Source organism: Nematolebias whitei, chromosome 2 (genome assembly GCF_014905685.2).
Source record: "Nematolebias whitei isolate Nwh7 chromosome 2, NemWhi1, whole genome shotgun sequence".
Classification (NCBI taxonomy): Eukaryota; Metazoa; Chordata; class Actinopteri; order Cyprinodontiformes; family Rivulidae; genus Nematolebias; species Nematolebias whitei.
Genome location: NC_056499.1, coordinates 2,871,306 through 2,884,511, shown reverse-complemented (window position 1 = coordinate 2,884,511; position 13,206 = coordinate 2,871,306). Strand labels below are relative to the sequence as shown.

The 13,206-nt window shown below is 39.0% G+C and overlaps 1 protein-coding gene across 1 annotated transcript in view; it reads right to left on the bottom strand.

Annotated features, from left to right (window-relative positions):
* The window catches only part of plekha7b (pleckstrin homology domain containing, family A member 7b), a 127,813-nt gene that overhangs the window by 63,343 nt on the left and 51,264 nt on the right, over positions 1 to 13,206 (bottom strand). Inside the window, exons 4-5 of the mRNA XM_037692724.1 lie at positions 5,488 to 5,571; positions 548 to 665 (exon numbers count right to left, since the gene is read on the bottom strand). Of these exons, the coding sequence (XP_037548652.1) occupies positions 548 to 665; positions 5,488 to 5,571 (202 nt within the window). The remainder of the gene's footprint in view (positions 1 to 547; positions 666 to 5,487; positions 5,572 to 13,206) is intronic.

Below are 13,206 nucleotides of genomic sequence, written 5' to 3'. Positions count from 1 at the left end.
ATGTATATACATGTATATATATGTATATATATATATATATATATATATATATGTATATACATGTATATACATATATATATATGTATATATATGTATACATATACATATCTATATATATGTATATGTATATATATATGTATATGTATATACATATATATATAATACATACATATATGTATAAATATATTCCTTTGACCTTTGTTTCGACCTTCACTATTTTAAATATATTGGGTTTTTAGTGGTCTTGTGATGTTAGTATACTGTAACAGGAAGGCGAAAGAAAAAAGCTAAAAATAACAAAAAGAGAATAGGATCATTTCTATTGGAGGTGGATAAATTATTTTATCAACATAATTAATGTGTATCAGAAGAACTCAAGTACAAACATTTCAGCAGTTATTGAAATGTAAAAAAAACTACAATCTAAACGTGATCTTTATTAAAATAACAGTGTTCCTAAGGTTTTTACAGTTCTGCAGTAAAACAAAGGACAAACGAAGGCAAAATGTCTTTTTGCAATCATCTAGATTGAGGAACAGATGCTGACCTTTGACCCTGAGGCGACATCCACAGCAGCTGAGGTCACAGCCTTGGAGGGCTCTGCGACCATGCTGGGAGATCTCTGATTGGCTGCCGACTTGGACATGCGGGACTCTACCCTGGAGCTGCGATGACAGTATGAATGACGATCAGTAAAACAGAAGAGATTTTAAAAAAAACCTGGATTTCAAAGTTCCTCCTTTATTCTTGCCGTGACAAGCCGTGAAACACAGAGCAGATCTGTGCTGAGCGTTCACATATAAAGGATATGACTATTTCCTGCTGCCATCATGAGATCTGGCACAGCCAATGTGTTAAGAGCTCTGAACTGGCTCTAACACACACGTCTTAAACACACACAGAAAACAATACCAAACTAACACCACACACACTTGCTGGACAAATAATACAAAGATCAACATTACATATTTTCTCTGAACATGAATGTGTTTCATGAATCAAACAAAGTCGACATGGGGAGAAATCGCAGCCTGGTCAGTTGAGGGGATGGACTTGCTTTACTGTATTTCAGAAGATGTTTTTAATCAATGTTTCTCTTTTCTGCCATCATTTTAATTTGTAAAAAATAAAATCAAATCTGTATGCCTATTTTATAATTGTCTATTGTTGTCATCACTTTTTGTTGAAATCAGGTCTCACTTGTAAATGACTCCCCGAGGTTTAACCTGTCTAAATAAAGGTTGAATGAAAAAAAAATTATTCCAGTTAATAGTTTGCTCATTTATGTTTTTTTTTTCTTCGTTTTATTAAAATCAAAGGACTCCCTACTTATGTTTGAGACACTTTCTGACCTGGCACTAAAGGTTGGTGAGTTATACAGAGATACACTTTGGCAATGTATAATTACACAAATGAAATTAATATTAATTTAAGTGTATATTATTTACATAGTGATTAAAGGGTGGTAAAGCTGCTGACTCTGGAGCTTTACTTGCACGCTGTCATTTATCACAGTTTGTCAGCACTTTTCTTTTTCTGCCTGCTGCGATCTATGAACAGCTTCTGAACCATCCGAAGCGAGAGATACGACGTGAGTACAACTCTCTCCAGCGCACACACAAGCAGCTGTGTGTGGCCTCACGAGTGTGCACCATAACTTCATACCAGAATCACAAGAAAAATTTAAAAAATAAGCAAACTCATAAAGTGTATGCCTTGTTTCAGCTTCCACGAGAATTCCTTCGTAGAACCACTTGTTTTGAAATACGAGCTAATTGTTGCATCTTTTGCATGATGTTACATCACGTCTTTTCAAAGGCTTGCATCAGATGCTCTGAACAGAAAACGTGATTAAAAACAGAGCAGCGACAGAAAATAGGCACAAGTATCACTCTCTACATGTTCAGACAAACTTTATGATTAGTGGATAATACAAATGTAGGAAACAGGTGAAATAAACCTTGAACTTAATCTACTTTTTAAAAAAAATACTCCTGACTTGGTAAAGAAGGGAATTAATAAAACAAACAGAGCTGCTAGTTTTCCTGTTGTGTACCTCTGGACTTTATCTAGGAAGAAGGTAAGGATGCTTGTCAGGTAACAGAAAAGCACCTGCAGAGTAAAGGGGACATAAAAACCTGAAACAACAGGAATACAACCTGCAGTCACTCAGCAGGCTGGACGTCGGCCAGCGTTTTTACAGGATGTGTCTGTCGTATCAAGAGGACGCTGCTGCTTTATGTGAAGCTTTCATACTGTTTACCACCACGGTCATTGAAACAGTTCCCCGGGAGATTTGTTGTGGCGTGTGGAAGAGCAGAGCAATATTTCATGTAGTGTGGTGTAGAGGGAGGAAAGTCACTGTGCCCGGATTTCCTGCTCGTCTTGCTATGATAAAGCAGCAAGTATACGGTGCCTGGCGTTTTTTAATCCTTTTGGGCGGTGTGTGTACATGAGAAGAGATAATTAATTGATCGCAGCATAATAATCTATAAAAAAAAGTCAAAGGCTTCGGAGCAGTACAACACAAGCTGATGGAGCTCTCTGCAAGAAGGCCCTCCTGATGCTACTTCCTGCTTTCAGGCTGTCCTCAATCTAATCCAACCTGCAGAGAGTATCCTGACTTAATCTTAGGATAAAGTCATACGTAGAGGATGAGAGTGAACAAAGCCCAGAACTTCACCATCACAAGGCTATCATCATTAGGTAAAGCAAACAAACCTGTCACTGCAGGTAAATGACATCATGGACTAAACGTTGGCTCTCTGAAACTCTGCATTAAAGTTTTAATCATATTTTTTATTCATTCAAACTTTATTTCTACAGTTAGTCTCATTGAGTCACAAAACCAGCCACTAGGGAGCACCAGCCAGTGTATCTCTTGTGCCGGTCCCAAGCCCGGGTAAATGGTGAGGGTTGTGTCAGGAATGGCATCCGATGTAAAACACTTAATGCGAGTTCATCAAAGCGAAACCATACCGGATCGGTTGAGGCCCGGGTTAACAACGACCGCCACCGGTGTTGTTGACAAACAAGGTGCCGGCGGAAATTGTGCTACTGTTAGTCGAAGACCACGAGGAGGGAAACGTGTCAGGAGACAGAGGAGAAGAGGAAAGTGAAGAATGTAGGACTGAGGGTTGCAGCTCTAAATGTGGGGACAATGACAGGCAAAGGCAGAGAGCTGGCTGACATGATGCTGAGAAGGAAGGTAAGGTAGAGAGCTGGCTGACATGATGCTGAGAAGGAAGGTAAGGTAGAGAGCTGGCTGACATGATGCTGAGAAGGAAGGTAGATGTTGTATGTGTCCAAGAGACCAAGTGGAAGGGCAGCAAGGCTCGCAGCATTGGAGCAGGGTTCAAACTGTTTTACCATGGTGTGGACAGAAAGAGACATGAGAAATTTAATCTGCATCACAACGAAGGAACACACTTTTGGAACTATAACTACAAGTAATTTATTGCTATAAATAATAATACATTTTGGAATAATATTATTATAACCTGTAGTAGTACTAATATTAATACAGATTAGCATTTACTGTTAATAAATGTTATGTATTGTATATTTAAATAGCTTTTATTCAGTGACTCTGCAGCAGTTTACTGTAAAAATGACACCACTATAGTTTTACTATGTTACACTAACAACTTGCATAAAATACAGTAAAAACAAACAAAACCAATAAAGTGCTTTATTAGCAAAAATGAAGCTAATTAGTCTAGTTATAGTAAAAATATTGATTACTTTGACTTTGCAGTCTCAAAATTTCACAACTTAAATGACAAAGTTTAAACTTTTGCAGGCTAAACATTGTTACAACTTTTCACCGTGAGTCAGAAAATATGAAACGTTGTGATTCAGTCGGGATTTGCAAAAAGTAACTGAACATGTAAAAAAGTTCAAACTCAAATTCACGCGTGAGCAGAAAATTATGTGTGGACCCTTCAGTACAGCTTTACTCAACACGAGACCGTTACTTTTTGAAAGAACGAAAAAAGATTGTGGGGTATAAACTTTTCCAGCACGTATAGTTAAATAAAAAGAGCATTTCAGCTCAGCGTTTTATAAAAATCCTTCAACTGTGGTCATAAATAGATATGACTTTGGAATCATTTAAGAAAAACTGTAAAAATGAAACAAGTTTCCTGTTTCATGTTTTGGTGTTTGTATTAATCCGAGCAGTTTGTCTGTGACCTCTTTGCTCTACATGCAGTGCATACTTTTAAAAATCACTAACATTAAGACAAGATTAGATATATGTAACAAAATACTTCTACATTTTGTTTTTCACTTTACATGACACTTTTCTGCTGTTACTGCCAAAGTTATAAGAACACATTTGTAATTTCAGGATTACTAAAAAAATGCAGGTGAAGTTTGAGCTTCAGATGGTTTATAAATCTGTGGCTTAGCAGAGCTGAACTAAGGATGAAGATTTTCAAGAATTAATTTCAGTAGACTGCAGACGAGTCCATCACTCAGTTTGTTGTTCTGGCAGAACAGCTTCATAACACCAACAATAAAGAGAGCACGTACTCGTCTCTTTTAATGCTTTTGCCCAAAGTAGAAGCACGTTGTGCATGACTGTACGACACATGGCGGCTTCAATATGAGCAGACACCTGCTGCCTCGAACTGAGCGCTAAACCTGCCGTGCAGCTCTAAAGACTGTGCAGGATGATTCACGCAGCAGCAGGAAGTGACCATAAATCCCAGCTGCATGTCAGGACAGAACATATGGTGATGAATAAAAACAATGCAATGCTGCTGCTTTAGGTCATTTCCTCTAACACGCCCACAATTCTCCATCAAACAAACAAAAAATCAGGAAGAGCTGTCCACTTCACAGAAATACCTCTGTTGAATAAAAAGCACAATGTCCACTGGGCAGGTTGATGAGTCAGACTCAGAAGCCACGATATGAACATCCTCACCTACATCGCCCCAATCCACAGGACTTCAGTTGCAAAAAGGACTTATTTACCTTATTGCCCATTTGCACCTTGCTAATGCATATTGGACTTTGTTCTATTATGCAGTTTTATTTTGTATTATTTTATGTATGCTCTACAAGCCTCTTTTAATTGCCCCAGTTCGATTTTTGAATCGAACTGAACTGAATTGAACTGAATTGAATTGAATTGAATTGAAGTAGCACGTGCAGGTTTCAGGTGTGACACTACCAGAGAGACTACTGAAGTAAAGACATGAACAAAACTAATAAACTTCCAGGAGCCAATCGTGCCATCATGTTTTTGCAGTTATAAATATCATTACAGAAAGAATTGAACGCAGCCTGATTAGAAAAGTGCACGTGTTCAAACGTACACCTTGACTATGACTGAAGCTATTTACTCCTCTGAAAATCAGCTCATGTGACAACAGGAAAGTGACGGTCCATTTCTACATCATCCTTTAAAGCCTCCATCACGTGTTCTTGTAACAACGGCTCTATACGTTTAATCAAGAAGCGCAGAGACCAGCTCACCTGTCTTGTAATGTGTATTCTATGTTATCAGATGAAATCTGTCCAGTCACAGGATGTCGAAACGATGTCGTCCTCAGGTTGTGGCTGAAGCAAAGAGCAGAAAACAAATGAATAATGTATAATGTCAGTAACCATAATCCTGCCTGATCATGTTTATGCTTTTTAGAGTTTCAGTTTGTCTGTGAAACCACATGAAGTTCCTTGAAGTTTACTGCGAGGCCTCAGTCAACAGCAGAAATCTGCACAGCTCATATTCTTTTACACAAAGGTCAGAGCTCAGCAATCTTCTTCATCCAGCCCACTGGTCTTTATTGATTTCAGCAGCAGGATGGGGCCATCCGTTGCTTTAAGTGGAGCAGAAACGCATGTTCCTGTCACATGGCAGAATAACAACCAGCTGCTGGTGAAACGACTCAAATATTGTGAAACTACTTTATTAGTATCATCTGATATTCCGTTTAACACTATTATGGCACCAAATTACAAAACATGTTAAAGATAATGATAATCATTAGAATTATCCATCACTAAATCGTACGTGTTAATCTGATTTAGAGAGTATCAAATCTTGTCATGTAATTCTGCAGTTATTTGTCATCCTATAATGTGTCAGAGCATGTTGATTTGTGTCATATCATATTGTATCATACGGTGCATCAAATTGTATTAATATGGTATGGTATTTTATTGAATAATTATCTAGCACAGAGCTTTTCAGCTAAACTGCTCAGGGGGGCACAGTTACTGAAAACCAAGAGCTCAGGGGCCGGACATCCAGCAGTTATTGTCATTAAACAAGTTTGTTTTATGGTTTAAATATATAGTTTGATTTAAAATGAACCCAATGGTGGACCGAACTGAGCTCGTCCATGGGCCTGATTTGGCCCCCGGGCCACCAGTTGAATAACCCTCCATCATCATCTGAAATCATAAAACATCACTAAAGGTCCAGTGAATTCTAACTGATACATCATTTGCAACAATATTTTGTAAGTTCAGAAAAAAACTTTACAAACCTGTCCTGAAAAAAAAAGTTAAACGAAAAAATTTGGGATATCTGAGTTAAAGTTCAACATATTAATTTTGCCTTTAAGACTGGAAGACTTATTGTAGAGAACTGTCAAAACATGCTTTCATGCCTACCTGAAGTACTGTTATTAGTCATTTATATTTTCTCCTTTTAACACCATCATAAACATTTTATTTTTAAACTGTTACAGCTAGTTTTTATTAAAAAAGAATCAAACTTCGTTCAGTTTTCTTAGTTACTACTAAATGAGAAATTAATACACGTCTTTACATAAAGTGCACCAAGAACAAAACCTACTAAATCAGCCAGAGTGGCAACAACAGTCTAAATCACAGAAGCAGAGTTTCGGTGCTGTAGAGGCACAGCAAGACACGGAGCAGGTCCTCTCTGCACCAAAGGGTGGGGATGAAACCGCATGGGGTGAAAGATTCATGAGCTGACAATTCAGCAACCGTCAGAGGGAAAAAGATGAAATAACAGGAAAAAGCAATCTATACATTCATGTTTGTGATGCATTCACTACAATATCATCATTGCACACACAGGCTTAATCCAAGCCAATAACTCATGCAGCCCTGCATCCCCGCTTCATTAAGAACCTGCATTCTTCAGGCTTTTGTTTTATGCACATTATTTCTGAACTATTTGTCATGGAATTTGCAGCACCTCCAGTTGGTGTGTGAGCGCTGCGGCACAGTAGGCCTATTTATTTGCAGAGAAAGTCACTATTAAAACTGGTGAGAACATTTTTACACGAAGACAGACACAATCCTGCTGCACAACACTGATTTCCTGTTAATGGAAAGGAGAAACAGTTTAATAGTTTGTTTAATATAATTATCTGGTTCATAAAATATCTTTGTTTTTAAGTATCCTGTTCTCTGTTATACAAATCACAAGTTCAGTTTGAAAAACAGGCTCTCTGCTGCTCCACATGTTTCAGTGGGCGGGTGAACAAACAACCAGGTCACACTGCGTTTCTGTTTCAAGCCAGATAAAATGACTGGCATGTCTTCTTGCACTGATATATGTTCAAGAAGGAATTTTTCAGGGCCTTGCATCAATCCTAGATAAGAAGAAAAATGCCTTCATAAATTAAAACACAGCTTAACCCTGGACAGAAAAATAAGAGTAAAAAAGTGAAGTGGTTAATATAAAGTAGCCTCTCTTTCCAGTGAATAGAATAAAAGTCTGGTCTTCATTTATTCTTTTTCACCATAATGTGCAAAAACTCAGATTATAATCCCAAGAGAGTGCTGTGTTTCCTAAAGTTGGACTGCATGATTCAGCCCTTCAGCACCATATGAGTAGTTTTGTTGTTGTTGTTTGTAAAACATGAATCTAATGGTAATCCATATCTGAGAAGACAATGAGTTCTGGCTGCAGGATAGGAGATGCAAAGCTCTGCATGCGTTTTACACAGGCAGGAAACTCCTCGACAAACTCCACCAAACTCATCTGCTGTGCCTCAGACATTCACTTATGCTCTCTATCGTTTAAAGGACTACTGACGTTTAAAAAAAATAAAATCCCCCAGATTGTTTCTGTTACCTTCTCTTGTTCCAGTCTCACCTGCTGTGAGTTTGTGATTCATCATGAAAAAGCTGCTGCACTCGCTGTGAAGCTGCAGGTCACAGAAATCCTCCTGAAATTAAAGCAGCAGGTGAAAGGTGCAGAGAACGTGTGTCCTCTTGCAGCTTTTATCCTCGCAGAGCAAAGTGGAGCCAGCAGGACGTGAGCTGAAGAGGGAGCTCTTCATCGCCTGTTCCTGGAGTTCAGACGAGCTGATGAAGAGTCCCTGCCATCGGGGGAACGCCTTGTTGGTCCTTCAGATCCTCCCCATTGGCTTCTCTTCTACCCTCTCACTCTACTTTTCCCAGAATTAGCTTTAAAAAATCACATTTTTCCTGGGGAGCAAAGTTGTGCAGCTGCTGCTGAAAAGTCGTGGCATAAAAATGAACGGAGGAAGGAAGTTAAATTGTTTTGTCTAATATTTTTGACATCCTCAGCTACAACTTTTATTAATCATCTAGTTAGCAGTTCATGTAATGATTCTAGATAAAAACTAAAGTATTTTTACTAAACAAAAAATAAAACAGAGCATTTGTTTTCATTCTGATTTTGAGGGTAAAAATAGCTTTGTGGGGGAGTTGGGTATAATTTGGGTGGATTTGGAGTCAGATCTGCAGTTTTTGACCTTTTAGACACATTTCAACCAATCGTTCAGCATTATTGGTCCAAAGCTGCCCTGACCTTTCTCCATCACTGATTGGCTATTGTCCCCTGCCAGGGCATTCACAACAGAGATCTGGTGAGGCAGCGCTTTAAATTATGCTAGTTTTAGTGGACACCTCGTTGAGCGGACTGACCCGTTGCAGCGGTACGGCAGCGCGTCCGCCATATTGGATGTGGCAGATCTGTGGGTCAACTAAAACAAGGAAATGGACTGAACTTCATTAAGCACCGTTCTACAAAGTGTTTTATGGTAATGCCTGTCATTCACAAACACTAATATATTTGGAAAACAAACAGACAGAAAAGACAACATTTATAACTTTTAACATGTCTATAGATCCTGAAATGTGAATTTTCTAAATAAAGACACTCACGTTTAACTGATTTTGATTAATCACATCAATGAACATACAGTATATACACCAATATATCTTTATACCTTCACCTGTACTGATGTGTATTCATGTTCAAACAGTAAATATAACAATATATTGATTGGGCGGGTTCTTGGGTGATGTAGTGGTTTTTAACAGATTTTTGGGCTGGAAAATTTCGACTCTATCTAGCAACACGGCTTTCAGGTGCCTTAAAGGCAACAGAGATAAATTATCTGGACTGCACATGAAGGCAATAGGTGACACCAAGATAGTGTTGGCTTATTAGCTATTATTAACTGTGAGCCGCTCAAATATGCATTTAACCAAGTTTGTCTCCTTCTCTGTTTCTGCCCTTGGTTTACGTCTGAATTTTGGCTGAAGAAAGCCAAAGGCCAATGGCTTGAGTGTCTCTATAGAAAAACTGGTCTTGCAATCCACACAGAAATGCACAAAAATCATGTTCAAAAGGATGAAATTGTATTGCTCATGCTAGATCCACTTGTTTCTCTAAATTATTTCATTTAAATGAAGAAAATTCTAAGCAAGTGTTTTTGTTTCTTAATAAAACGTTCCAATGCCCAGCTTCTCTTCCACCTCATCTGAACTCTGTTGCTTTCTGTGACTCCTTAATGGCCCTTTGTAATGACAAAATTAATAAAATTCACCTGCTTCTCAGTTCAAACCCTGCTATTAATACCTCCTCCCACCCCCTTTCACATCTCACTCTTTCTTTGCTTTTCAGCTTCTCTCTCTCAGACATCTCTGATTTCATCCTCAAGTTCAAGACGTCCACTTGTCAGTCGGATCCCATCCCTGCAGTTCTGGTAAAATCCTGCCTCCCTCTCTGCCCCCCAGTCTCTGCTATCATCATTTCTTTACTCACCAGCTGCTAAAAACAGCTGCCATCACTCCAATATTGAAACAAAAACTGGTGCTGATCCAACTAAATTTAATCATCTTCATCCAAATACCTGTTCTTTCTAAAAATCATGAAAAAGTTGTTGCTGCTCAACTTCATTTTCACTTAACAAATTATAATCTTTACGAACAATTCCAGTGTCTGGTTTTCATCCCCTCCATATCACAAAAACTGCTCTTATAAAAACCACTAATGACCTATTGGCCGCAGACTTCGGCTTACTTTGATGTTTCCGTTGTCATTCTTCTTGATCTGAGTACGGCCTTCAGAACCATTTCTCTCTCCTCATTTGGGTATCTCTCACACGCCCTTGACTGGTTTAAATTATATCCTTTGGGCCACAAAGTTCATTCAACTTCAATCTTTTGCTTCCAAGCCTTCCCCTGTAACCACCAGTGTTCCACAGGGCTCTGTCCCTGGGCCCCTCCACTTCTTTTATCGCCTTCCCATTGGTAATATTTTCTGTAAATATAACATCATCTGCATTGTTGTGCAGATGACACCCAGCTCTTCCTTTCCAATAAACCCAGTGCTGTTCTTCCACCCTCCTCCCGTTAATGAACTTAAATCTTGGTTTTCTTCAAACATTCTTAAACAGTGACAAAACTAAATTTCTCATCGTTGAAACAGAATCAACAGAATCCAGAGCTTACAGTTCTCCCATTTTAGTGGACAATATCTTTGTTTCTCCCTCCCCGCAAGAGTCTGGGTGTCATCCTCAAGAGTACATTGTCATTTCAATCTCACATCAATAACATCACCCGGCCGGCATGTTTCCACCTTCGTAACATCAGTCACTATCATTATCAATCTCTGCCCCTCCTTGATCCCTACTACTGCTATGCTTGTTCACTGTCTTGTTACCTTTCAAAAAGACTTGTTTTCTCTTCTTTTGGGTCTTCGTCACAAATCACTTCACAAACTTAAACTGATTCAGAATTCATCAGACACATTATCAACAGAACCCCCTCCTCCAGATAAATCACCCCTGTTCTGTACAAGCCATCCATAATCTCGCCCCTCTATTAATTGTCTGACCTCCGCCCCATTGCCACTCTATCCCTCACATGTGCCTCATCTCTCAACCTCACTGTTCCTTTTATCCGCCTCACCACCATGGGGAGCAGAACATTCTCTGGAACTCACTGCCACCAGAAATCAGAAACTATGACTCTCCCCATCTCATTAAGGCCAGACTCAAGTCAGCCATTCAGGATCACCTACTAAGTTCCCCCTAACTTGCAATGTCTTTTTCTTATGCTTTTTTATGTAGTTTGATGTTTTTATGTGCATATGTTAGTATTTTGATGTTTAAATATGTATGTGTTGTTTGTACCCTCGGTGTCCTTAGTGTTAGTAAGGCTCCTCCAAATAAAAATTATTATTATTATTATTATTATAAATTTTCTCTTCAGCTATTTGCCAATTTAGCAGGTATGATTTAATGAAAAGTAAATTTGACAAGCACACAGCCATTTACTTTATTTCAGATACTGATTTCATTTCCCTGGCAAGTCCAATCAGTTGTGATAAAAACATCAATGATCAGTATATTGATGGAGCACAAATACTATGCTGATGCAAAGCTTTAAAGAATCAGAATAAAGCAAATCAAAAAGCTGCAACTACCTGCACAAAATTACTTTTTGCTAAATGTGGTGCTGCAAACTGTTGCTGAGGCATGAGGCATGTCAAAACAGTCAGTGTTTGGATTAGACAACCCAGGTGATGCGAATACATGACAGTGTTCAACAGAACGTTACATCATAAGAAATAGATATTGTATTCCTTCAGAAAGAGACCTGCAGCATCCCAAGCCTGGGAGATAAAGATAATAACAGTAGTGTGAGCCCAGTATCCAGAGAACAGGAGCCATTAAGATAAGAGTTTAACAGCAGGATGTGTTTACTGACCTTTCATGGCTTCATATAAGAAAACTGCAGCAACCGGCTTCACCTGTACTTCCATAACACTTTGTCATTCTTGACAATGAGTTACTACCAAATGTTTCTAATGGAAATGAGGGAGTGGTGGCACAGAGGTCAGAGAAGATGTGTCTGTGATCGGAAGATCACCGGTTCAACTCCCGGTACCAACAACATCAAAATGTGGGTGGGGATAAGTGAAGCACCCACACCTGTCTCTACTGTCATTTGTCCCACTCTGGGCCCTTGAGCAAGACCCTGAACCCCCATCATCTGCTCCCCCAGGCACCCCAGCTGGCAGCTCCCTGCTCCACACAGAGGACTGTGGTAGCTCGGTGGTCTGTGGTTGTGTCAGGAAGGACATCCCGTGTAAAAAATAATTACCAAGTCTTTGTGTGACAGTTTATTGTGGCAACCCCTGAAGCAGCCGAATGAAGAAAGAACAAAAATGTTTCTAATGAAAATGTGGAATTTCAGCATTCACTTCTACCATCATTACCTTCAGTGTTAAAAACTGAAGCAGACTCACACTATGCTGACAGAATGACACAGTTTTGCAACCTCACTGAAGGACAGTGGACCAAAATAGAACAAACAAGCTTTTAGTCATTCAGCCAGGTACTCAACCAGCACTGGTGCACCCCACCTAAAACAAGCCAAGTGCAGTGCACAAGCAGGTGTATAGATTCACCAGTGTCCAATCTAAAAGGATCACCAGTGTCTAAAATCCTTTTTGACACTGGTGATCCTTTTAGGCATCCTCTTTGAATATTTTATCTTCCCTCCAATCTGGCTTCAGAAAACAACATAGCACAATGACTGCTTCGCTAAAGGATTTCAATTATGTTGAAGCTTTGGACGCTAAGGATTACTGTGCTGCACTTCAGTTAGACCAGTCCAAAGTCTTTGATGCTGTAGATCATGACATGCCACAAGACCTCAGATATTGGCTTCTCAGTTCACACTGTTGGTTGGTTCTCAAACTATCGCTCAGGTCGGAGGCAATGTGCTTGATATAACGGTACTTCATCTAGCACCTAATGGTCAATAATGGTGTGCCACAAGGCATAGTATTAGGTCCCACTCATTTTACAATTTTTTTTTCTCTTTCAAGCAAGGCGCACACATTCCTTCCCGCTCGTTTCACCTCCTGTTTTATTTTTGCTCTCTGTGTATCGGAGCAGCTCATATATATATATATATATATATATATATATATATATATATATATAT